The 27,981-nt window shown below is 40.7% G+C and overlaps 1 protein-coding gene across 5 annotated transcripts in view; it reads left to right on the plus strand.

Annotated features, from left to right (window-relative positions):
* Nucleotides 1-27,981, plus strand: part of PAMR1 (peptidase domain containing associated with muscle regeneration 1) — a 134,404-nt gene that overhangs the window by 38,395 nt on the left and 68,028 nt on the right. For all 5 annotated transcript variants that reach the window (XM_071218105.1, XM_004446832.3, XM_071218104.1 and 2 more), the window contains one exon: nt 14,992-15,106. In XM_071218105.1, the coding sequence (XP_071074206.1) occupies nt 14,992-15,106 (115 nt within the window). The remainder of the gene's footprint in view (nt 1-14,991; nt 15,107-27,981) is intronic.

Here is a 27,981-nt window from a genome sequence, read left to right on the forward strand (position 1 = left end):
CAGGGAAAGAAGCTGATTTTTTTTTTCTCCTACTAATTATTTTCAAAAATTTCAAATCTTCAGAGAATTTAAAGAATAGTAAATTCATATACCCATTATCTAGATTTGCCAGTTATTATCCATTTTTTAAAATTTGGCTTTTTTTTTTTCTTTTTCTCTTTCTCTGTACTATGGATTTACAAATTGTCCCAGATTTGACCAACAGTTCCTTCCATCTGTCTCTACTCCATCAGTCTCTGAGCACTCTCTTGCTTTTGAGCCTCCCCAAATGTTTCACATTCACTTTGTCTTTCTATGCCCTAGTCCTAGAATCAGCCATGTTCTCCAAGGAATTCTGGTTCCTTTTCGTGGGGAAAGGTTTTTAGAAACTGAGATGTGAGTGATGGTTGTGAGAGACACTGGTATTTAAACTCAGAACCTTGGCTTCCTTCCAGACCGTCTTAAATTATAAAGTTGAGTTCGTAAGCAGAACCTCTCTGCTGACCTCCATTGCTGACCACCACAGTGGAATTTAACTTGGTCCCCAGAGGGTTCCTTGACCATCACAAGAGATGAGCAGTGAGAGGGCCAAATTGTGGCTCAGTGTGCCAGACCTCTAGTTGGCAAGACAGTGACCTCAAGCTATCAGTCTCTGCAGGATCCAGGAACTCTATGAAGATTATGAAAGTAACCCAGGTGGATGAGAGAGGATTTATGGGAAGAGATTATAGGCTCTTCATATATTTTATCTTCTTAGTCATATATTCTGTAGAGACAGAGGAGTAGAGGAATTGGCCCTATACCATACCCCCAACTTTTGTGGGACTAGACTATTAGAGAGGAGGACAATTTGTGCTGGTTGAGTCCTGAGCCATCAGCAGGAGTGATAAGGGTTATATGAGCAAGAGCAAATAAATGTGTGTGAGAGAGAGCAAAGCTGTGTTACTGACCTATAGAGTAACGCCCAGGAGGGGGAAGCATGGAGTCACTGGGCTCATCTTGCTCCTGTTTTTTGTGTTCTGACACTTCCAGGAAAATTGCAATGGCCAATTGGGTCCAAACTGGGACCAGAATTATGTAATGGTTAGCAGTCTGGGCTTGGGACCAATAGGGCCTAGATTTCAATCTCTGTAACTTCTGTAACTTTGGGCGAATTTTCTCATTCTTTGAAAGCTTTGGTTTCCTCATTAACAAAATGGGTGTGATTACAGTGGCTTCTCACGGGGTTTCTGTGAAGGTTAAGTGAAGTACTGTCTATAAAACCCTTAATAGAGAGTCTCATACATAGTAAGTCATCAATAAATGGTTGCTGCTGTTATTACTACTAAACCAGAGCCGTGAAATGGGTTCTTCTTTTTGTTTTCTGGGAAGGAAATCAATGTAGGTTCCAGACAGGGAAAATAATAAAATAGAATTCCCTGAGGGGCAAGAGAATGCACACTAGACATGAGAAGGTAGTCTTCCCAGAACAAGTATTATATAGCAAATAGCATTTATATTTTACATGCTGAAGCTCCTTGACTCCAGGGAATTACTATTTGAACCTTTTTAGAGGTTTTTATACTGCCAAAGAACTCACCAATCAGAGCTCAGCTTCTGGTTAGGATGTAGAGGGACATGAAAAACCTTCCCTCCTGCTGAAACTGTAGGAAATCACTAAAATATACCAAAAATCTACAATGTTTCAAAAAAGATTTATTTATTTATTTCTCTCCCCACCCCCCCACCCCGATTGTCTGTTCTCTGTGTCTGTTTGCTGCGTCTTGTTTCTTTGTCTGCTTCTATTGTTGTCAGTGACACGGGAATCTGTGTTTCTTTTTTGTTGCATCATCTTGTTGTGTCAGCTCTCCATGTGGGCGTTGCCATTCCTGGACAGGCGGCACTTTCTTTCGTGCTGGGTGGCTCTCCTTATGGGGTACACTCCTTGCATGTGGCGCTCCCCTATGCGGGGGACACCCCTGCATGGCACGGCACTCCTTACGTGCATCAGCACTGCGCATGGGCCAGCTCCACACGGGTCAAGGAGGCCTGGGGTTTGAACTGCGGACCTCCCATGTGGTAGATGGATGCCCTAACCACTGGGCCAAGTCCGTTTCCCTACAATTTTCTTTAAAATCATCAAATACCTGTAAACACAAAGTCTAAAAGAATTAAGATCCAGAGGGTAGAGTTATTCCTAGGTGAACGAGGAATCCAGAATGTTTTCCTACCTGGGGACAGCTGCTAAGTTTGGCAGTAGGACAGATGATGGACTGGGCCTGCCGTATAAGAAGGAGAGCCAGCCAAACTCTTGATGAACCAGCCTTTAATAAACTGACCTATTGATCTTAAATCTGCAGGACTCCCCAAAGCAAAGACAATCCTCTCTGCCAAGTAATTCTCTTAAGTGAAATTTTGCTGGGCAAGTAGAGTCAGGAATGAGGCTGGAAGGTAGATTTTGTAATTTTGTAGCTTCAGAAATTTGTGATTGCAATGTCTCTTGGTTTCCCAGTTTCCCAGTGTTGTAACCATAGAGATACAGAAAGTTGGGAGGGAGGAATTTGAAAATCAAAGCGAGATTTCCATGGGTTCCTGGTGCTTGAATTTCAGGGTACTTTTAGAGGAATTACAGCCTCTGTCCTGCTCCAGAAAACTTAACTCCTCCATCCTACCTGCCTAATGGAGGGAAGAAAATTCCATTTGAAATATATATTTCCTGTTGTAGAAAAGCAGGAGAATGTGACCTATGGTCAAGAGAAAAATCCATAAAAAGAAACAGTCCATGGATGACCCAAATATTGGAATTACAGAACAAGATTTTTAAATAACTTTTAAATAAATATATTAAAGGACCTACAGGAAAGGAGAGCTAAATACAATGAATGAAGAAAGGAAGAATTTCAGGAGAGAATTGGAAACTGTTTTAAAAAGGAACCAATTGGAAATCCCAGTACTGAAAAATACAGTATCTGAAATTTAAAAATTCAGTGGAGGAAATTAGCATCAGATTGGTCACAACAGAAGAAAGGATCCAGGAATTTACAAACAGATTAGTAGAAGTCAAACAAACTGAAGCAGCACAGAGGAAAAAGACTGACAGTATTCAATAATCTGAATTCCTTGTGCTAGTCTAGTGCAACTGGTTTTTGAGTTTGAATTAGCAGGAGTTTCTCAGTGGTGTGGTGTGTGTGTGTGTGTGTGTGTGTGTGTGTGAAGACCCTGGCAATTTAGCGCAGCATATTTCCATACCAAAGTGGTCACTATTCCTTTATTTCTGATACAGTTTTGATACACATGTACAAAGTTGCTGGACCACTGTTTCAACTCAATGGACTGAATGGACTGATTTGGTACAAGGGGGGCTTTAAAATAGTTTCTTTAGGTATGTAAGAAAGAAATCTCCTTCTGGAAGAAAATAAGGGTCACCTGATTGTTGAGAAGAAAAGATTTTATTCTCAATCTTGCAAGAAGGGGCACACAACCAGAAAAATGTGGCTGGTGCCCCAAACAAAGAAAAATGATGCAATTTATACCCCTAAGCCTAGCAGGCAAGCCTTTCCTCTGTTTCTCCATAGATTGGATACTTCAGAGGTTACAGCCTATCCGAGAAGTCTAACTTTCCCTTGCAAGTTTCCCAGTTTTTGATTAACAGCTTCTGCCATCACATTCCAATCGTTTTGGCCTTTTCAGTGCTGAATTGGTATTGACTTAGCTCTTTCTTGTGCATCCTTTTTACTGGCTATAGGACTGGCTTAAACTGGTTTCGTTTGTTCCTTCTTAACCCTGGAGTGAAAGACTGAGGCAGTAGGCTTCCAGGTTACATTAATTAATATTTTATTCCTTTATGTGAAAACTAAACTGATCCCTGTCTCTTACAGGTAAGGATATGTTTGATTTAGTATAGCCATTCATTCAGTTGATTTTCTTTCTTTCTTTCTCTCTCTCTCTCTCTCTCTCTCTTCTGTTCTTTTCTTTCTTTCTTTCCATATAACCCATTTCCCACCACATCATTTTTGTATATGTTTTTTGAAGATATATACATACATAAAAAATATTACATTAAAAAACATGAGGTTACCGTATACCCCCACCCCACTCCTCCCACACCAACAACCTCCCCCATCATTGTGGTACACTCGTCACACTCCGTGAACACATTTTGGGGCACTGCTGCACTACATAGATAATAGTTTACCCTGTAGTTCGCACTCTCCCCCAGTACATTTGGTGGGTTATGGCAGGATATATAAAGTTCAGCATCTGATCCTGCCATATCAGTTAGGACAACTCAAAATCCCAAAAATGCCCCCACATTACATCTCTTCTTCCTTCTCCCTGCCCTCAGGAATTACTGTGACCACTTTCTCCACCTCGATGCTAAAATTTCTTCTATTACTCATTGTAATAGTTTTATAGTAGAATATCAGTAAGTCCACTCTAGTCCATATTTTATTCCTCCATTCTGTGGACCCTGGGATGGTAATGTTCTCTCCACCTCTAATCCAGAGGGGGCTTAGATTCCACATGGATGATGGATGCAATTTCTCTGCTTGCAGTTGTAGGCGTTCTTGATTCCCTGGTGTGGTGGTTGAACATCTTCACCTCCCTGTTAGCTGACCTGGGTAAGACCAATGAATCAGAGAGTAGGAGTTGCAACTCTGCTGAGGCTCAGGGCCCAGCTGGCATATGGGCAGTCCAGAGATTCAAGTCTCCTGAGTATGGACCATCCCTAGCACCAACCACAGGCTCAGTAAAAGTGACAGAAGAGACATGTGTAGAAAGGTCACATCTGAGTCCAGCTCCATCACACTCAGGAGCACAAATTACAAAGTAGGGCCCTCTAACATGGCACAAAACTCCAAATCCATCTGCCATGACCATATACCCTGAGGATCTCCATAGCCTTCAGGAGAACCAGTACCTAGGGTTGTATCTACTTTGGCTTTTCCTGGAGTCCTGCTGAGGTGTGTGTAAGCGCAACCCCTCTGATGACCTCCTGACTCTTTTTGGAAGACTCTTAGCCATATAAACTCATTTGTCTTTGCCATTTCTCCTTTTTATTCAAGGCCAAAAAACAATTTTTAACACTTGATCCAACATGTAGGCTGAGATATTCTGCTGGTCTGAGTTGACTCTTTTATTCGAGGTCTCTTTCTAGTTGCTTCTCTAGTTAGTGATTGGTAGAAATCCCTTGGTACAAGGGAGGCTCATCCCCAGGAGTCATGTCCCACATTGGCGGGAAAGTAATGCATTTACCTACTGAGTTTGGCTTAGAGAGTGGCCACATTTGAGCAACATGGAGGCTCTCAGGAGGTAACTCTTAGGCACCCTACAGCTCTAGGCCTAGTTCATATTTCAGGCACACAGGCTCCTAAGCATAGTCATCAGTATCAAGGGCTCATTATTGAACCACCATTCCTTGTTGATCTTTGCCGTTGCACTTGGGGGATTATTGTTGTTCTATTGGGCAATGTGACTGAGCTCCCTGGGTGAGAACCCAGCTCTCCCTCAGTTGACGTTTGTAACTGTAACTACTATAAAAATACCCAACATATATCATGATATATTTATGTCCCCTATATACATGCCCAGGAGAACTCCCCACCACCTATGGGCCCCCCATCAATAATACCCCACACCAGAGTTCCTCTCCTGCCATAATTGAACCTCTCTGTGATCCAAAACTTCAAGAATGAATCCTAATATATTGGCAAATTCAATTAATAGGAAATTGAAATATAGTGATGAGTTTAAAGTTTAGAAATAGAATACACAGTAATTTAGAATTACTAAAATAAAGTAAATATAAATTGGTATATTAATAAAATGAAAAATATTATAAGGCTTTGTTTCTAAAGTTTTGCCTTTTATCACTGTAATAGGTGTTGCCCTGTATGTACAGTGGTGAGGCAATTTCATTTCTTCCTCAGTGTCTACATCCTTTCTTTTTTTTTTTTCTTCTAATTTTTAATTTTGTCTTCAAAAAAGTTTTAGATCACAGTATTTCACATACACAATATAGGGACTCCCAAATACCCAACATCAAACCCTTTTCTCCTTTCCCCAGCCATGATCTTTTTACATGTTCATGTTATATTTGCTGCTGCTAATGTACTGATTTCGAAACATAGCTACCAAACATGGTTCAATTTTGGTTTACATTATTGTTTATATTTTAGACTGTACAAATTTCTAAATTTTTATTTTCCTTATGTTTTACATTATGGCTTACATTTTAGTTTATAGACTTTTATCACTTTAGATGTAAATTAACATGTCCTGTATCCATTATTGTATGATCTTGTGGAGCACTTCCATTGCCCTCCAGTTCCCTGCTTCCATCCATGCTATACCTCTCTCCCACTCCCCTCAGGGCATACCATGACAATCAATCTTCACTATTTGAGGGACCAGATTTACAGATACTGCAACAATGCTGAGGGCTTGACATACTAGATTGCCCTAACTAATTGGGAGCCAGCAATTCTCTCAAGAGACACAATTCCCTCTCTTTGGGAACATCAGGTCTCCCCAGAATGTGGGTACACCTTCACACTCATTATATGGGTCTTTACCCAATGATATAACACACTATGACAACATGAGCACTCATATTCCCTAGAAGCTTGCCCCTGTACCAGATGCCCCCCACTTTGCACCTTAAAAATGTGATCCTTCCTTATTATATTTTCTAAAGAGTTTTCTCAACAGTATAGTTCCAACCATATACCTGACATTCTCCCATATTCAACGGTTCCCCCAGCCCTCCCTCCACTTTCTTGGGTCATCTGACCCATCCTCTCAACCCTAGCCCCCCTCAAACCTGCAAAGCCCCACCTAAAGGTATCCCTATGCCCCCATCTTATCCCTTCCCTGTACAAATACTTACCTCCAGCTTATCAGAGACTTCACCCATGTAGGAGTCAGCTCGCAACCTTCCTCTTCCCCCCAAATTCCTTTAAGCCTGTCTTCTAGTCTTTAGCTCTCTGAGACAGCTCAGTTTGCTTGTTTCCTATCAGAGAGGTCATATAGTATTTGTCCTTCAATGCCTGGGTTGCTTCACTCAACATAAGGTCCTTAAGATTCATCCATGTTATCACATGTGTTTATACTATATTCCTCCTTATAGCTGAGTAGTATTCCATTGTATGTATATACCATATTTTATTTATCTATTCATCCATTAATGGGCATTTGGGTTGATTCCAACTTTTGGCGGTCGTGTATAATGCTGCTGTGAACATTGGTGTGCATATATCGGTTTGTGTCCTTATTTTCAGATCTTCTGGTTATATACCCAGCAGTGGAATTGCTGGGTCATATGGCAAATCTATAGCTAACTATGAGAAACTGCCAAACTGTCCTCCAGAATGGCTGGATCCTTCTCCATTCCCATCAGCAGTGGATGAGTGTTTCGATTCCTCCACATCAGTGTATTCTTGGTTGGAAATTCTTTTCTTTTAGTACCTTGACTATGTCATACCAGTGCCTTCTTGCCTCCATGGTTTCAGATGAGAGATTGGCACTTACTCTTATGGAGCCTCCCTTGTATGTGATGGTTCTCTTTTCTCTTGCTTTTAATATTTGTCTTGTTCATTGTATAATTTGACAAGTCTGTGTCTTGGGGTAGGCCTGTTGGGATTTATGCTGTTTGGGGTGCATTGTGCTTCCTGGACATGCATTTCCCTCAATAGGTTTGGGAAGTTTTCAGCCATTATTTCCTCCAACACCCTTTCTGTCCCCTTTCCCTTCTCTTCTCCTTCTGGGATGCCTATAATGCGTATGTTTGTGTGTTTTGCGTTGTCATTCAGGTCCCTCAGTCCCTGCTGGACTTTTTCTATCTTTTTACCAATTAATTCTACTATCTTTGATTTCAGATGTACTATCCTCCACATCACTAATTATTTCCTCTGCCTCTTCAAATCTGCTATTATTTGCTGAGAGTATATTTTTGATTACTTGGATTGTGCTATTGATCCCCAAAATTTATCTGTGATCTTTTTGTGCATGATCACAATTTCTTCTGTGTGCTCCCAAGTGTTTTCTTAATATATTTAATGTTTTCCTTCACTTCATGAAATTGGTCCATGATACAAGTTTTGAGAGCTTTAATTACTTGTTTGATGTTCCACTTCTCTTCCTGGTTTTTAGTTTGTTCATTGGATTGGGCCATGTTTTCTTGATTATTGGTGTCTGTAGTTTTTTTTTTTTTTTGCTGTCTGGTCATCATTTTATTTTGTTGGATTTATTCTGTTGATTATCTTCTTCATATAGTCTTGGGGTTTAATTAGTTGTTGTTTTTGTGTGCATGTTAAGTCTTCTCTTTGTCACTTTGTTCTCCTTATTCTATTTCCTTGTTGTTGGCTAAGTGCCCTTGAAGGAAAATAAGCTAATATGCTCCTCCAAACTCATTAAAAGGGGGGGACCAGAAAATTGAACCTGCACTCCTTGGCCCCTCTGCACCACCCACCTAAACTCTCCCACTCTGGGAGTTAGTCCAAGACTGGAGGGGTAGGGCAATGCCGAATTACTGGGAGTGCTGGGCTTGGGAAACAGAGGCCCAGGAGAATGTGTCCTCGGGGTATGTAGGTCTGTGAAATGTGGGCCTCGGGGTTTAGGGGACAGGGGCTTGGGGTTCATGCATTTGGGGGAACACGGGGCTTGGAGACTCCACCCTATGACTGGCAGTTCTCAGTGAATGCTACGGCTCTTAGCCCTAGGGGGAAGTGATTTACCTTCCCACGGCTTCCGAGTTCAGTGTTGGAAACTTGCAGTTCTACCTTGAGCAAGCACCACTTCTGCTGCAGTCTCTCCAGATCGATGTTCAGACATCTCCCATCCTGCAGGTTCCCGGACTAGCCTGCTCTGGTAGGACTCTGTCACCACACAGCCAGTCCTTTGTAAGAGAGATGATGCATGCTATCTTGCCCCGCCTCCCAGTTGATAATTAATTGACCACCTACTCAATGCATTTAAAGGTATGAACAAGGTTCCTTGATCTCACAGAACTGTGTAATAGGAGAGGCAAACAAGTAAATAAGCAATAACTTTCAGTTGTCAGATTGATCAGGATTATAGGCCAAATTGCAGGGTGATGTGTAGAATCACTCCTGGATCTCCAAGCATTCCTGATGTGGATCTGAGTCTCTAATGATAGCATTCCTTAACACTTACTATGAACCAGGCATTTTTCTAAGTACTTTTATGAGTCAGCTTCTTTAATCAGTCATTTCAGAGGTGAGGAAACTGAGGCACAAAGGAGTTAAGTAACTTTCCTGCTATCATAAACCTTGTAAGTGGCAGGGCCTAGGTGCAAATTCAGAAGTCAAGCCCTAAAGCCCAATACCTGAACTGCTAATTGAAACTCTCCCTTGATGTGCCAAACATTTGAGGTCCTTACTCTGAGAGCTAGTCTGAGGACGTGAGGTATAAAAGGGCACACAGACCAGGCCAGGTGAGGATGAACCAAGCCATGTTGAGGGTGTGAGCCTCCTTCAGGCTCCTGGACTGGTTACATTTCCAGTGCCTTGGCTCTCCCGTCTCTTTCTTTGCTGTTGGACCTGATTGTTTAGGGTTCTAGCCAGTGATGAGCTTAGAGATGAGCCCTAGAGCACCTGGGAGCTGGGTCTCAGAACCTGAACCTTGTGATTCTTATGGCAAAGATAGTCTCAGATTCAGACAAGACTCAAGAAATGCACCAATATTAATTGCCCTTTATTGAGTACTTTTCATGTACAAAGCACTGAGCTAAGTGCTTTACATGTAATATCTTATCTTCAAAACAAACAAGGAAGTAAAACATGGTGTAGGTACTAACTACAATTACTCTCATTGTCAAATGAGAAAACCAAGGGTTAAAAATCTAGTTAACTTGCCCAGGGTCACACAACTAGTAAATAGCTGAGCAGCGATTTGGATTCAATTGACTTCATAGGATAACCCTTAACCACTGTGTACTTCCCACCTCTTGAGTCATCTTTGACAGAGGAAAGAAAATGGAGATGCCTCTCTTTGTATGTTTTTTTAGTCCTCCTTTTCTTTTTAAGAGGAACAATTAAAAAAAAAAAAAACCAACCACTTCTCAGAAGTTTGTGGTGTCTCTCTCCTCCCACCCCTTCCCCACCCACAAGGCTGGAGACAACTAAGTTTTTGTCCGAATACTGGGGGTGTTCATTTTTGTTGGGAACCTTCCAGCTCTCTTACTAGTTTAGAAATTAAGAAGGGATTTCTTTCAACTTTCTAGAAACAGGGTCTATCCAGCTGTCCATCCTGTTTTGGCCTTGTAGCAATCAGGAAGGGCAGGCATGTTTGAGATGAATCCAGGACCTAGCCTCACAGGCAGATCGCACTCCACTCTGTGGACGCGCACGCGCACACACTTCTTTTCCCCTGCAGCAAGCCATTGTTAGGAAATCCAAGCACGTCTTCCAGGCCCTTTGCCTGCTTTGGTCTTTCAGACTCTGGACCACCTGCTTGGTTGGCCAGCCACATTTCCTTGGCAGGGACACTCAGCTGTGTTCACTGTTCTGCCCTGGACAGAGAGGTGTAGTTTGTCTGCCCCTGCATCCAGGCCCGCCAACTCCCTGAGTAGAGGTGGGAGTGGAAAGGGGCCTGAAAGAATCCCTTGATGTTGAGAGGGAGGAGGGCTCACTCCTCTTCTTCCTCTTTGCCTAACACTCATTCCCACAAGCCCATTTCCAAGAAGTGGCCTCTTTGTCTCGGATTGGTTGGAAGTCTCCCCACCGTCTTGGGGCCAACTTCACCCGCCCTGTTTCAGTTTTCTAGTTAAAGCAAATACGGTGCACTAGGTTGACTTAACAAGAATTTTCAGAGGTGAGAAGGCTTGCTTCCTCTTGGGGTTGGTATCTTCTGGCTGGCTGGCAATCTGGGATTCCTGGCTCTTCTGTCATATGTCAAGGTACATGCAGAAGTCCTCTCTTTTGTCCTCTGAGTTTTGTTGACTTCCAGCTTCTGGCTGCTCCCCTGGCATCTCTCTCCATCACACTTTCACTCTGCTTATAAAGGACTCCAGTAATCCGAATAAACCCCACCTGATTCAGTTGGACCACACCTTAACTGAAGTAACTTCATGGAGAGATCTTATTTCCAAGAGGTCTTCACCCAATGGATTGTGGACCAAGACCAAGAACATGCCCAAATGGGGTACACAATTCAATCAACCACACTGTCAGAGTGAGAAGGAACATTGTGAAGAACTGAGGCCCTGCATGTGCTCTTGGCTTCTTCTGAAGGAAGCCCTTGGGCTGGCAGCAATAAGTGCTCTAGCATTTCACATTTCCAAGAAGGTGTCTGGGGAAGGGGTGGGGATATGGGAAAGGAGGCTCTGAGCCCTCCAATGGCTGCCTGAGACTCAGGAGTTAGCCAAAGACCTAGTGGTCCTTCCAAGGAGTACTGAATAGGCGTTTGGGGGAGCGGAGGAGGTAGAAGGGAGGGCCTAAGGGCACTGCTGTCTGGTTCTTATCTATAGGAAGGGAAAAAGCCAGAAGCAGGCCTGGCACATCTTACTGCTGATTCTAACTTAGGGTCCCCAACAGGAAGCTTGCTGAAGAAGCTGGAATTTAACACTTTGCAGGGTGGGAAGCTGTCAGCTCCTGAGGGGTGGCTGCTGTGCAGGAAAGCTTTTCTTTTTTTTTTTTTTGTCTCACATTCCCAGCGTATCTCTTCCGTAGCCCTGCAGCAGATGGGCAGATGGGGGCGATGAGGAGTGTGAGGTGTGCAGAAAGAAAGAACTTGCACTTCAAAAAAAGGTGGTGGTAGCAGTGGGGGGAGCGCACAGAATTAAATATATCTCTTTCCGGGTGGAAAAATCCTGCTGCTTCAAAATGGAGAAGACTGGTTCAGGAAGCTCCTAAGGTAGTTTAATGTACTGGCAAGAGCCAGCACTGGTACTAGACAGATTTAAGTTCAAATCCCTCTTCTACACTGAATACCAACAGCTAACTTGTACAGATATTTCTGCTAAGGTCTTTCTAAGCATAATCTTATTCAAGTCTCACAATATTATGTGATGTGACCATTACTTTTATTCCCATTGGCTCAGTTTACTGAGGTTCTGAGGAATGAAGCAACTTGCCCGCCCAAAGCTGCACAGCTAGTGAGCTTAAAGCTGAGTCTCCAGCCTAAGGCAGGTAGACTCCAAAGAAGTCTCCATTCTTAGCTACGGCTTTACACAGCCTGCTCATTTCCTAGCTGCCAGACTTTGGAGAGGTCACCTAACTTCTCCCCTCCTCAGTGTTTCACATCTGGGAAACAGAGAGATGGATGCAGTTCTTTTAGTTTTCTTATGAAGATTAGATGAAATAATGTTTGTAAAGCTTTTAGCACAGTGTTTGGCCTATAATAATAACATCGTTCATTTATTCAACAAATATTTATTAAGCACATATTATATGCTAGGTGTACAAGCTAGAAAAGCTAGATGAGGTTCCAGTTCTAGCAAAGGGTGTAAGCAAAGGAGTGAGGTAATTTCAGATGATATGTATTATGCAGAAAATAAAACAGAGTAATGGCAGTGACTATAGAAATGTGAGGCCTTATTTTAGCTGAGTGGACAAAGAAAGACTCTTTGCAGAAGTGCTAATTGAGCTTAATTCCCAAAGGGGGAGCCAGCTTCGTGAAGATGTGGAAGAAGAAAGCCTTCTAGGTTAAGGGAGGGCAGAAGCAAGGTTTGGCGTTGGGAACAGAAAGAAGGCTGGTGTGGCTGTAACAGTGTGAACAAGCGGATACGTGATCGCAGACAAAGCAGGTGGAGCTGCAGGTGAGGCAGGGCCGAGAAGGTCGTAGGAAGGCGTTTTCACGGTGGACTCCTTGGAGGGTTTGAATCAAGGGAGTAGTATGATCTAGTTTATTTGAAAGGTGTCTTTGGCTGCTATGGGGAGAATAGAATGTTGGGGGCCAAGGATGGCTTCAAGGAGAACAGGAAGAGAGTGATGATGGGGATAGGGGCTAGGGGAGATCCCCAAATGGAAAATACTGACGATGCTTCCCACGGATGTGGAGTAGGGCAACAGCAATAAACCTCTTAGTAAAGAAATAAATTGTACAACCTACCAGTCGTTGTTGTTGCTGTTTTTGTTTTTTTTTTTTGGTTTTGTTTTGTTTTTAAATAATAAGGCTTAGACCTTACAGATTGTCAAAAGTAGAGTTTTGGCTCTTTCCCTAACTATAGAAACATTGTTACAATGATTCTGCCATGGAGCAGTGTCCATTGAAACTAATAGTTTTCATCTTAGCTATAGGACTTTACACTTTTTTCAAGGTTAAGTGACTATAACTGCATATCCTGATTTTATACTGAATTTCTCTAGAACAGGAGTGGGTAAACTTTTTCTGTAAAAGGACAGATGGAACATATTTCATGTGTTTGCAGGCCATGTGGCCTGTTATGACTACGTAACTCTGCTGTTGTAATGTGAAAGCAGTCATAGACAATATGTAAATGAATGGGTGTGGCTGTATTCCAATAAAACTTTATTTATAAAAACAGGCAGTGGGCCAGATTTAGCCCATGCATTATAGTTTGTCAGTCCTTGGTATGGAACATTGCTTTTTTGTTTTTCTCTATTTTTAAAAAAATGTTACATTCAAAAAATATAAGAGGTCCCCACATCTGAAACGCTGTTTATTTACATGATCAAAATAATTTTTTCCGACAAAACCATCTCAAGACATTTCCTCCAAACTCTCGTCAAACTAGTGTGTCTTACATACTTGTGCTTATCTTAATACTAGAAAATGCGATATAATTTAAAGACTATGCAGTACAGGGATTCAAAATCTTAGGGATTCCTTGGAGTAACTCAGGGGATGTAGGAGAGGTTTATAAGCAAATGTGCTTCTGCTTCAAACAGAGGACCCTCTTTGATCCGTGTCTTTTTATTGGTGGTCTTCATAGGAACTTATTTGAAAAAAAAAGTGTCCTTCTAGGACTTTTCAATGTTCTTTTTACATCTGTGTCACGGATTCAAGAGGCATTTATTACATAATTATTCGTAGAATAAATTAACACAACATTTCTAACTGGATAGTGGAGGGAGCAAAGAGTTTCTTTGTGGCTATATTTGTTGGGTAGAGCTTGTTCAGGCAACACAGACCAAAGGATCTCAGGCAGGTTTAGACTCCAAGCAAAGGCCACCAGGGTCCATGGGGTAGAGCTGTGGGAGGGGCAACTTTCTGAGCCTTTTAAGGTGGAGGCAGCAGGCCAGCACAGGGCAGTCGTGGACAGGCAGGGCAGCAGAGTGGGGTGGACTTTACATTCAGGCACAGTTGGGTTTAAATCTGTTTTGCCATATAATAGCTTGTCTTAGTTTGCCAGGGCTTCCATAACAAAGTACTACAAACTTGGTGGCTTAAAACAACAGAAATGTATTGTCTCACTATTTTGGAGGGGAGAAGTCCACTATCAAGGTGTCTGCAGGGCAGTGGTTCATTTGAGGTGCATGGAGACGAATCTGATCCATGCCTCTCTCCTGGTGTCTTGTGTTGGCTTGCTGGCAATATGTGGCATTCTCTGCCTCAGCTCTCACTTATCTGTCTGTCTGCATCCATATTTCTTTTTCTTATAAGGACACCTGTCATATTAGATTAAGGGTCCATCCTATTCCACTATGACCTAATTTTAACTTGCCACATTCCATCTATAGTGACCCTATTTCCAAATAAGGCCGCATTCTGTGGTCCTGGGGAATTGGACTTCAACATATCTTTTTGGAAGGTGCAATTCAATACATAACATAGCTGGAGATATTGTTTATTTAACTCTCTGATTATCTATTTCTCAGCTAGAAAACTGGGATAATACCACTTCCCTTACCAAGCTGTTGGGTGAATTAAAAGAGTTAATCTAGGCAAATCTTGCCAGGAACTTGAAAAACATTAATTTCCTTTCCCTGTTTTCTTCATCCTGTCCTCAGGGCTGTGGGGTGAACTCAAAGGCTCTCTGAGACCTTCTCCTGTTTCTTCCTTTTGACCCCAATCTCCATGTCCTGATCTTCTATTCTTTTCCTTTCTCAGGATGTGGCCAGGTTCTGAGGGCCCCAAAGGGTCAAATTTTGTTGGAGAGCTACCCCCTAAATGCTCACTGCGAATGGACCATTCATGCCAAACCTGGGTTCAACATCCAACTAAGGTAAGGAGCTGGGATAAGAATTATAGAATCCGAGGTCAGAAGGAAATAGGTGTATCTAAGTGTCCAAGGGCTAGCTTCCAAAAATTGGTTCTTAAAAGTAGAAAAGGTGTATTGGGACATTTTTCTTTGCTTCTAAGTGACTGGTAGTATAATACCTGGTCAGATTTACAGCCAAATAAGTGCTTGTCATTCACTACCCTAAAACAGTGAGACTCAAATGTTCTGTTTTTTTTTTTAAAAGATTTATTTATTTATTTATTTATCTCCTCTTCCCCTCTCCCCACCTCTGTTGTCTGTTCTCTGTCTATTTGCTGAGTCTTCTTTGTCCGCTTCTGTTGTTGTCAGCGGCACGGGAATCTGTGTTTCTTTTTGTTGCGTTATCTTGTTGTGTCAGCTCTGTGTGTGTGTGGTGCCATTCCTGGGCAGGCTGCTCTTTCTTTCACACTGGGCGGCTCTCCTTACGGGGCACACTCCTTGCGCGTGGGGCTCCCCTACGTGGGGGACACCCCTGCGTGGCAGGGCACTCCTTGCGCGCATCAGCACTGTGCATGGGCCAGCTGCACACGGGTCAAGGAGGCCTGGGGTTTGAACCGTGGACCTCCCATGTGGTAGACGGATGCCCTAACCACTGGGCCAAGTCTGCCACCTCAAATGTTTTTGATCCAAGTATAATCCCCAAGAAAGGAAGACTGTGAGAGCAATCTACTCATTCACAAATGGTTAATAAAGCTTCCTATTCACCTACAACCATGCAAGGTTGTATAGGAGGGATGTGAAGAAATAAAAGGCCCAGGTCTAACCTTCAAGGAATTTATACTCTAGGCTATGGTTTATGATTGTCATAGATCTCTTAATTGCTGCTCTCAGAGAACAACCGCCACTCCTACAACAAATAAATTAACTCTCTCACTGTGTGGAAGATGAGCCATTTCTTATGGTGTGTTGGACTCCTCAGAAAATGTTTAATTTATGCCATACTCAAAAGTGTAGACCCCCGTTTCATTGTAAATATTGATAAATACACAAGGGAGTCCTGTTTTCTGAGAACTATTCACTGTTGCATCCTAGTGCTTGGAAAAGTGCATGGTATACCACAGGTACTCAATAAATACTTGATCCATGAATAAATGTTGAAAGAAGTCCTTCCTGCTTCTGGTGTATCTCTTTTCTGTGAAGCAGTTTTATTGAGATATATTCACATACCATACAATCCATCCAAAGTGTACAATCAATGGTGTTTAGTATAATCACAGTGTCATACATTCATCATCATAAAAAATTTTAGAGCAATTTCATGACTCCAAAAAGATAAACTTTACACCCCTTAGCAGTCACCTTTCAATCCCTCTATCCTTTCCCAGTCGTACATAACCACTAATCTAATTCCATCTTTGTAAATTGATTTATATTTGCATTTTATATAAATGGAATCAGGCGGCAGACTTGGCCCAGTGGTTAAGGCATCCGTCTACCACATGGGAGGTCCATGGTTCAAACCCCAGGCCCCCTTGACCCATGTGAAGCTGGCCCATGTGCAGTGCTGATGTGCACACAAGGAGTGCCGTGCCACGCAGGGGTGTCCCCCGTGTAGGGGAGCCCCACGCACAAGGAGTGCACCCTGTAAGGAGAGCCGCCCAGTGCGAAAGAAAGTGCAGCCTGCCTAGGAATGGTGCCGCACACACAGAGAGCTGACACAACAAGATGACACAACAAAAAAGAAACACAGATTCCCATGCCGCTGACAACAACAGAAGCAGACAAAGAAGAAGCAGCAAATAGACACAGAGAACAGACAACCGGGGCAGGGGGAAAGGGGAGAGAAATAAAGAAATAAATCTTATAAATGGAATCATACAATATGTTGTACTTTGTGCCTGCTTTCTTTCACTTAGCATAATTTTTGCCTGATATTAACATCTTGTAACATTAACATACATTTGTTCAGTTTCAAAGAAAAAGTTTTATATATGCAATACTACCTATATTAATATTTCACATGAGGTTTTACTATGCTGTACAGTCCCATGTTATATTTTTTAGCTTTCCTTCTAGTAATATACATGACCTTAGACTTTCCCTTTCAATCACTATCATACCCATATAATAGTACTGCTAGTTACAAACACTATGATGTGCTTTCACCTTTTCTTTTTTTCCTTTCACTTTTTCTATTCATTTCCAAAGATACAGACAAACTTTTTACCAATTCTGCACACATTAATCATCAGTTTCCATTCTCTAACCTTATTCTATTTTCTATACCTATGTTCTAGTTATTAACTCCATGATTTTCACACAATGTATTTAGTTCATAATAGCACAATCATACAGTAGTCATCCATTTTTGTCTGGCTTGCTTTTCTCAACATAATGTCCTCCGGGTTCATCCATGGTATCATATGCTTCACAATTTCATTTCATTTTACAGCTGCATAATATTCCATTGAGTGTATACACCACAGTTTTTTGTCCATTCGCCAGTTGATGGACACCTGGGTTGTTTCCATCTTTTGGCAATTGTAAATAATGCTGCTGTGAATATCAGTGTGCATATGTCTATTTGTGTCACTGCTCTCAGTTCTTCTGGGTATATTCCTAATAGTGGTATTGTTGAGTCAAGTGGCAAATCTATATTCAACTTCTTTAGGAACTGCCAAACATTCCTCCACAGTGGCTGCACCAGTCTATATTCCCACTAACAGTGAATAAGCATTCCTGTCTCTCCACAACTTCTCTAACACTGTTGTTTACTGTCTTTCTAATAGTGGCCAGTCGAATAGGTATGAAATGATATCTCATTGTAGCTTTGATTTGCATTTCCATAATTGCTAATGATGTTGACATTTTTAATGTGTTTTTTTGTTTGCCATTTGTATTTCTTCTTTGGACAATTGTCTATTCAAGTCATTTGCCCATTTTTAAATTGGGCCACTTATCTTTTTATTGTTGAGTTGTAGCATCTCTTTATATATCATGGCAACTAAATCCTTATTGAATATGTGATTTCCAAATAGTTTTCCCATAGAGTTGGCTGCCTTTTCACCATTTTGAAAAATTCCTTTGAGGTGCAAAAAATGTTTAATTTTTAGGAGTCCCATTTATCTATTTTTTTCTTTTTTACTCATGCTTTGGGTGTAAGATCCTAGAAACCCCCACCCACCACAAGATCTTCTTCTAGTAGTTTTATGGTCCTGGCTTTTATATTTAGGTCTTTGATCCATTTTGAGTTGTTTCTTATCTAGGGAGTGAGCTCGGTGTCCTCTTTCATTCTTTTGGTTATGGATATCCGGTTCTTCCAGCATTATTTGTTAAAGAGTTTGTTTTGTCCCAGTAATATGGACTTGATAGGTTTATCGAAAACCAGTTGGCCAAAGAGATGAAGGTTCATTTCTGGATTCTCAACTCTATTCCACTAATCAATGTGTCTATCTTTATGCCAGTGCCATGCTGTTTTGACCACTGTAGCTTTGTAATATCTTTCAAGTTCAGGCAGTGAAAGTCCTCCCACATTGCTCTTCTTTTTAAGGATGTTTTTGGCTATCCAGATGCACTTTCCCTTCCAAATTAATTTGTCAATTGCATTTTCTATTTCTATAAGATAACCTGTGGGAATTTTGATTGCTATTACATTGAATCTATAAATCAATTTGGGTAGAATTGACATCTTCATCACATTTAGTCTTCCAATCCATGAACACACAGTGTTTATGTCTTGATTTCTTTTAGCATTGTTTTGTAGTTTTCTTCTTTTAAATTTTGTTTTATTTTTTAATCTTCTTTTAAAGTTAATAGATCACACAAAATATTACATTAAAAAACATGAGGTTCCCATATACCCCACTCCCCACTTCCCCGTCATTTTTTTAAATTGTACTTTTTTGAAGATACATAGATTAAAAAAAATATTACATTGAAAAATATAAGAGGTTCCCACATATCTGCCCCCCACTCCTCCCACATCAACCTCTTTATCATTGTGGCACATTCATTGAATTTGGTGAATACATTTTGGAGCACTGCTGCACCACATGGATCATAGTTTACATTATAATTTACACTCTCCCGCAGTACAGTCAGTGGGTTATGGCAGGATATATAATGTCCAGCATCTGTCCCTGCAGTATCATTTAGGACAACTCCAAGTCCTGAAATCAAGTCCCACATCACATCTATTCTTCCCTAACCCTGCCCTCAACAACTACCATGGCCACTTTCTCCTCCTCAATGCTACAATTTCTTCCATTACTAGTCACAATAGTTTTATAGGAGAATATCAGTAAGTCCACTCTAATTCATATTTTATTCCTTCATCCTGTGCACCCTGGGATGGTGATGTCCACTCCATCTCTATATCCAGAGGGGGATTAGATCCCATATGGATGATGGATGCAATTCTCCTGCTTGTAGTTGTAGGCACTCTCGGTGCCCTGGTGTGGTGGTTGACCATTTTCACCTCCCTGTTAGCTGACCTTGGTAAGACCAATGAACCAGAGAGTAGGAGTTGCAAGTCTGCTGAGGCTCAGGGCTCAGGTGGCACATGGGCAGTCCAGAGAGTCAAGTCTCCTGAGTATACACCATCCCTAGCACCAACCACAGGTTCAGTGAAAGTGACAGAAGAGGCATGTATAGAAAGGTCACATCTGAGTCCAGCTCCATCACACTCAGGAACACAAATTCTGAAGTAGGGCCCACTGACATGGCACTGAACTCTAGAGCTGTCTGCCATGACCATAGAACCTGTGGGTCTCCATAGCCCTCAGGAGAACCAGTACCTGGGATTGTATCTACTTTCCTGTCTCTGAGGTCCTGCTGAGGCATGCGTAAGCACGACCCCTCTGATGACTCCCAACTCTTTTTGGAAGACTCTTAGCCATATAAACTCTTTTGTCTTTGTCATTTCCCCCTTTTATTCATGGTCAAAAAGTAGTTTTTAACACATAATCCTACATGTAGGCTGAGATATTCTGCTGGTCTGAATTGACCCTTTTATTTAAGGTCTCTTTCTAGTTGCATCACCAGTTAGTGATTGGTAGTAATCCCTTGGCACCAAGGAGGCTCATCCCCGGGACTCATATCCCATGCTGGGGGGAAGGTAATGCATTTACATGCTGAATTTGGCTTAGAGAGTGACCATATTTGTACAACAATGAGGCTCTCAGGAGGTAACTCTTAGGCACCCTGCAGCTCTAGGCCTAGTTGAAATTTCAGGCACACAGGCCCCTAAGCATAGTCATTGGTATCAAGGGCTCATCATTGGACCATCCTTCTTCATTGGTCTTTGTCATTGTACTTGGGGGATTGTTGCTGTTCCATTGGAAAATGTGACAGAGCCCCCCTGGCTAGGAACTCAGATCTCCCTCAGTTGTGTTTTGTAACTGTAACTACTATGAAAATACACAACATATATTCGGACATTGTTGTGTACCCTCTAAACATGCCCTGGAGAACTCCCTCCCAACCAGTACTCCCCTCAATAACACCCCATACCAGTGTTCCTCCCCTGCCATAGTTGAACCTCTCTGTGGTCCAAAACTTCAGAAATGAAGCCTAATATACTGCCAAATTCAATTAATAGGAAAATAAAATATAGTGATAAGTTTAAAGGTTAGAAATAGAATACATACTAATTTAGAAAAACTAAAATAAAAAGAAATTGCAGTATTAAAAATGAAAAATATTATAAAACTTTGTTTTTTGATGTTTTGCTTTTCATCACTGTAATAGGTGTTGCCCTGTATGTACAGTGGCAAGGCACTTTCTTTCATTTCTTCCTCAGTGTCTGCATCCTTTTTTTTTTTTTTCTAATTTCTAATTTCTAATTTTGTCTTCAAAAGATTTTAGACCACAGTAATTCACATATACAGTATAGGGACTCCCATATATCCAACATCAAACCCTTTTCCCCCTTCACCAGCAATGATCTTTTTACATGTTCATGTTATATTTGCTGCAGCTGATGTACAGATGTTGAAACATAGCTATCAAACATGGTTCCATTTTGGTTTACATTATGGTCTATATTTTAGACTGGACAATTTTCTAAATTTTTAGTTTCCTTATGTTTTCCATTATGGTTTACATTTTAGCCTATAGATTTTTATACATTTTTGGTGTAATTTAACATGTCCTATATCCATCCTTGCATGATCTTGTGAAACACTTCCATTGCCCCCCCAGTTACCCTGCTTCTATCTATTCTATACCTCTCTCCCCAACCCTCAGGGCCCATGGTATATATAATATAGGTCCTGTACATCTTTGATTAAATTGATTCCCAAGTATTTGAGTCTTTTTGTTGTTATTATAAATGGAATTTTTTTTCTTGATTTCCTGTACAAATGGTTCAATACTAGTGTACAGAAATATTACTGATGTTTGTGTGTTTATTTTATATCCTGCCACTTTGCTGAACTTGTTTATTAGTTCAAGTAGCTTTGTCATAGACATTTCACAATTTTCTATCTAGGATCATGTCATCTGCGAATACTGAGAGTTTTACTTCCTCTTTTCCTATTTGGATGCCTTGTTTTTTTCTTGTCTAATTGCTCTAGGTAGAATTTCTAGCCCAATATTGAATTACAGTGGTGAGAGTGGGCATCTTTGTCCTGTTCTCAATCTTAGAGGGAAATCTTTCAGCCTTTCCCTACTGAATAAGATGTTAGCTATGGGTTTTTCATGTATGCCTTTTATTATGTTGAGAAATTTTCCTTCTATTCCTATCTTCCAAAGTGTTTTTACCAAGAAAGGATGCTAAATTTTTTCTAATGCATTTTCTGCATCAATTGAGATGATCATATGGATTTTTTCCTTCTATTCATTAATGTGGTGTATTACAGTAATTGATTTTCTTATGTTGAACCACCCTTGCATACCAGGAATAAATTCCACTTGGTTGTGCCGTATAATTCCTTTGGTATGCTGTTAGATTCTATTTGTAAGCAAATAAAAATGTTGAGGATTTTTACACTTATGTTCATTAAGAGATTGATCTGTAATTTTCTTTTCTTATAGTATCTTTATCTGGCTTTGGTATTAGGTTGATGTTGGTTTCATAAAATGTGTTGGATAATTTTCCCTCATCTTCAATTCTTTTGGAAGCGTTTAAACAGAATTGGTGTTAATTCGTGTAGAAATGCTTGGTAGACCTCACCTGTGAAGCCATCTGGTCCTGGACTTTTCTTTTTTGGGAGATATATGATGACTGATTCAATCTCTTTAAATGTGATTGGTTTGTTGAGTTCTTTTATTTCTCGTAGAGTCAATGTAGGTTGCTTGTGCAACCTAGGAATTTGTCCATTCATCTAAGTTGTATAGTTTGTTGGCATATAGTTTCTCATAATATCCCCTTATGATCCTTTTTATTTCTGTGGGGTCAGGCATAACTTCTTTCCTTTCATTCCTGATTTTATTTATTTATTTATCTCTTTTTTTGTTGTTAATCTTGCTAAGGGTTTGTCAATTTTATTGATCTTTTCAAAGAGCCAGCTTTTAGTTTTGTGGATTTTCTCTATTATTTTTATGTTCTCAATTTCCTTTTTTTCTGTTCTAATCTTTATTATTTCTTTCCTTCTGTTTGCTTTGGGATTGGTTTGCTGTTCTTTTTCTAGTTTCTCCAGTTGTTCAGTTAGATCTGTGAGTTTAATTCTTTCTTCTTTTTTAATATAGGTGTTTAGGGCTATAAATTTCCCTCTCAGCACTTCCTTCACTGTATCTTATATGTTTTGATAAGTTGTGTTCTTGTTTTCATTCATCTCAATGTATTTACTCATTTCTCTTACAATTTCTTCTTTGACCCACTGATGGTTTAGGAGTGTGTTGTCTAACCGTCACACATTTGCAAATTTTCCTCTTTCCTGTCTATTACTGATTTTCAGTTTTATTATATTATAATCTGATAAGTGCTTTGTATGCTTTCAGTCTTTTTATATTTCTTGAGACCTACCTTGTGAACCAACAGGTGTTCTATTTTGGAGAAAGATCCATGAGCACTTGAATGTGTAACCTGCTGATTTGGGATGCAATATTCTGTATATGTTGTTTAGGTCTAACTCATTTATCATATTGTTCAATTTATCTGTTTCCTTGTTGATCTTCTGTCTAGCTGTTCTATCTAATGATGTGAATGGGGTGTTGAAGTCTTCAACTATTATTTTAGAGATGTCTATTGCTCCCTTCAGTTTTGCCAGAGTTTGCCTCATGTATTTTGGAGCACCGTGGTTAGGTGCATAGATATTTATGACTTTTTTCCCTAGTGTATTGCCCCTTTTATTAATATATAATGGCCTTCTGTACCTCTTCTAACTGTTTTGCATTTAAAGTCTGTTTTGTTGGTATTAGTGTAGTTACTACTGCTCTTTTTTGGTTACTGTTTGCATGGAGTGTTTTTTTCCAACTTTTCACCTTTAGCTGTTTTGTATCCCTGAGTCTAAGGTGAGTTTCTTGTAGGCAGCATATACATGGTTCATGTTTTTGTTTTTGTTTTTTATTCCTTCTGTCAACCTATATCTTTTGATTGGGGAGTTTAATCCATTCACATTCATTGGTATTACTGTAAACACATTATTTACATCTACCATTTTATCTTTTTGTTTTCATATGTCATATCTTGTTTTTGTCTTTTTACTCTTTTTGTTATCCTTTCTGCTATTCTTGCCTTCTGCACTCTCCTCCAAGCCTCTCTTTCCTGTCTTTTCCTTTTGGGTTGTAAGGCTCCTTTTAATACTTCCTGCAAAGTTGGATTCTTCTTTACAAACTCTGTTAGTTTCTGTTTATTTGGATAAAGAATTCTTGGTTGGCAATTTTTCTTTTTCATTATCCTAATTATATCATACAACTATCTTCTCACCTCCAAGGTTTCTGATGAGAAATCTGCACTAAGTCTTACTTGGCATCCCTTATATGTAATGTCTTGCTTCTCCCTTGCTGCTCTCAGAGTCTTCTCTTTATCGTTGACATTTGACATTCTCAGTAGTATATGTCTTGGAGTGGGTCTGTTTGGATTTATTCTGATTGAGGTACACTGTGCTTCTTGGCTATGTAAATTAATTTCTTTCATGAGAGTTGGGGAATTTTCAGCCATTGTTTCTTCAAATACTCTTTCTGCCCCTTTTCCCTTCTCTTCTCCATCTGGAACTCCCATTACCTGTATGCTGTTGCACTTCATGTTAAAATTCAGCTCCCTGAGCCCCTGCTCAAGTTTTCACATTTTTCTCTCAGTTCTTCTCTCTCTTCAATTTCAGCTGTTCTGTCTTCTGCATCATTTATTCCTTCTATCATTTTGAGTCTTCTGTTGTATGCCTCTAATATAGTTTTTATCTCAACTATTGTATCTTTTATTCCCATAAGCTCTCTTATTTTTTTATTCAGGTTTTCAAATTCTTTTTGTTTGCTAAGTGTCTCCTTGATGTCCTTTATCTCTTTAGCCATATTGTCTTCCAACTCAATTTGGTTTTGGAAATTTGTATGAACTTCTTTGATTAGTTGTCTCAAATCCTGTCTCACAATTGGGGCTTTGATATATCCTTTTGTTTGGATCATTTCTTCCATTTTCTTAGTATGTCTTGTAATTTTTTTTCTGATATCTAGGCATCTGATTATGATGGTGAACTTATTCTGATGCTCAATTTTTCTTGCTTGTGCAGAGATTTAGTGGCAGAAGGCTGTGTGTTGCTGCCTTTCTTTGATTGATTGTTCAACCTGTTCTAGGTATTTAGGATTGTCCCTGTTAGTTCCTCAAATTTGGGTCATGGACCCAGTAATGGATTGCAGACCCACTTCCAAGGGCCTTGGGGAGGGAGGCTATAAAGGACAAAAAAAGCCTCATATATTTACATTTAGTTTCTTCTCATGCAGTTCCTTGTTCTGCCAGTAGTAGATGGCACACTTAGACAGCCCTCTCAATTCAAAGCCTGGAGGGAGAGTGTTCCGTGCAACACTGACCGAAGATACTGCCTGAAGGCTATTCAGAGCCTCCCAATTCAAACTTTCTTAGAGGCTGTCCTCCAACCTTTGCTGGCAGCCCCCTCCCTTTTCCCAGGTAGGAAATAATTCCACTCCTCTCTGTGTCCTCAACAACCAGTGCTGGTCAGTAGAGAGGGTGATTTGAGAGGGTTGGATCTCTTTAGTTCCATACCTGCTCTCAAGACAAACAGTGGCCCAGCCCCACCTGTCCTGGAAGGGCTCATGGGACATAACAGACCAAATCTGTTAGTGAAAAGCTGAATCAGCCTTAGGCTGCATCCCTCTCTCCCATTTCTTGAGGAAGTGGATCACTGCAGCACCATAGCCACCAGCCCAAGAACTGAGAATTTTAAATTCTTTGCTTGTAGGGTGGGATAAGGGCGTTGGCGGCAGCAGCTGTAGCTTCTACTCATAGTCTTAATGTCAAAATTCTTTTCCTGTGCCCCTCTCTCTTCTGGATGGTATCTAGCCTTCCCCTGGTATCCTAAACCCTAGAATATTTTTCTTCCCAGGATATTTCTGCCTGTCCTCTAGCAACTTTTCTGGGAAAGAAGTGAGTCCTGTGTCTCTCTAATTCACCATCTTCCTGGAAATTCAGTGTATCTCTTCTTCCTAGCAAACATCTCTCCTTCTCCTCACTTGGGAAATAGAATGGCCCACACACCACTGGGATTTGTAGGCATATTGACCACTTAGCACTTCCCTTTTCTAACCAGTAGGGAGGGTAGCAGGGATGGATATCTCAGAGCCTTTAGATTTTTAAAATTTATTTATTTATTTTTATTTCTCCCCCTTTCCCCCCTCATTTTTTGCACTTGCTGTTCTGTTCACCTTCCTTGTTTCTTTAGGAGGCACTGGGAATGGATTTGGGACCTCTGGTATGGGAGGGAGGTGCCTAATTTCTTGAGCCCCTTCTGCTCCCTTCAGACCCTTTAGAGCAGAAGCTTTCAGTAGGTATTTTCTGTCCAGAAGTTACTGCATGCCAAATTGGTCCCTTGAATGTCACTCTGGATGTCAACAGGGTACCTTGCATTGGAAGGGTCTATTCCAAAACAGGTCTCCCCAATCCTCCTCACCAAAACAGGCTTATGGTAGCTGGTCTCCCTACTCCCTGAGGACCTAAGGTTGGTAATGGGCTTTCCTAGGGGATGGCTTGCTCAAGCAGCAAGTGAGGGGCTACACTAACCCACTCAATGTGCTTGAGGCTGGGTCTGCCAAGTGTGATAAGGGCAAGGGTTAAAATAATGCATGTGACTATTTCAGCAGCTCAGGGACCAGGCTGGGTGGTCCCATCAGGACCTCTGATAGAGCTTCTCCAAGATCTAGGATGCAAAAAACAAGTATATTACTTGTGCCGCAGTTACTCTTTGTTTTTAGCCTGAGTTATTTTCTTCATAGCATTTAGAACTACCTGAAATTACCTTGTTTTCTGGTCTCCTTGCATTGCATATTGTCTGTCTACCAAATTAGAACTCATCTCCATGAAAGTACATACCATATCTGGTTCATTCACTGCTAGGCTTTTAGTGCCTACAATAGCATCTGGCACTTAGCTGGCCTGCCATAAATATTTGTTGAATAGATGAACACATGAATGAATGCATGAATGCAAATAAAAATTGCATTGCCTCATTTCAGTTTCAGAAAAAACCATAGTGTCATTTAGGCAGGACTCTCGCCCACCTTTGCAGACAGAGATTCAGAAGTCCAGAGCAAGAACTGATTTTCTCAAGCCCACAGTAGTTAGTGGTAGCATTTTAGAAAGTCAGGCATCCCTTAAGAGCATCCTGGATGCTAAAACAAATATCATACCATACAATCGGTTGACTTTAACACCAGGTATTTATTGAATCATGTTTCAGAGGCTAGAAGGCTTGCTTCTTTCTAGGCTCAGTAACTTCTGGCAGATGGAGATCTTTGGGATTCCTTGACTTTTCCACCACATGGCATCCTCTCCTTTCTTCCAGATTCTGTTGACCTCCAACTTCTGGCTGCTCCCTATGACTTCTTTCTTTGGGTCCTATCTCCTTTGCTTAAAAGGACTTCAGCCATATTGGATTAAGGACCCCCCTCATTCAATTGGGCACACCATAATTAATAATATCTAAGAAATTCCTATTTACAAATGGGTTCTCACCCACAGGACCAGGGGTTGGGACCTGAACGTGCCTTTTGTGGGACACGTGATTCAATCCCCAGCAGGATATGTTTCACTAAGTGCTATTAATAGGACTTGTACACCCCTTAAATTTTGTGATAAAAAAATTCGTAAAAGAAACACTGATTAAACTCAATTTTGGGATTTATTTTTAGTAGGACTTTTCAGAGCCTTTAAAATATACTGATCACTGCTATATTCCAATATTCTTTGATTCTGATTCATGGGGATTTTATCTATAATTATAGAAATATCCCCAGTTCCAGTGTTTCATGTGGCAGTTCTAAGCCTTTCTGACTATTTCCATCTCTTCTCGAACGTGTAGGAGAAAAGATGTGGATGTACATTTTGTGGACTTGATAATCAGGCACTCCCTTTAGAATCTTCAGAAAAATGTCTTTCCTTCTGTTCCCCTGGGATATAGCTGCCTTTTTTCTTCTGTCTTGGAAATGAGAACTTAGAGTTGTCTTCTGATTTTCTGATCTAATGTATCCCAATGTTTTCAAACCTAAGACTCTTTTAGATAAACATATTTATCAGGCCCTACCCACCTCTGAAGTTCGGATATAGTGCTACTTTTTCTACATTTGGGATGAGAATTGTTGTTATCCAGCACATACACATCACCTTCTGGTCCTTCTGAGAAGAAAATGTGGAGTTTTTCCTTCACTTAGTCTTGTAAGGCGGTATGTGCCTTTTCCGTTCTCCAGTTATGAAATTACAGTATGGTATCCATTCATCATCTATTCAATGATAT

This window comes from Dasypus novemcinctus, chromosome 10 (assembly GCF_030445035.2).
Source record: "Dasypus novemcinctus isolate mDasNov1 chromosome 10, mDasNov1.1.hap2, whole genome shotgun sequence".
Taxonomy (NCBI): Eukaryota; Metazoa; Chordata; class Mammalia; order Cingulata; family Dasypodidae; genus Dasypus; species Dasypus novemcinctus.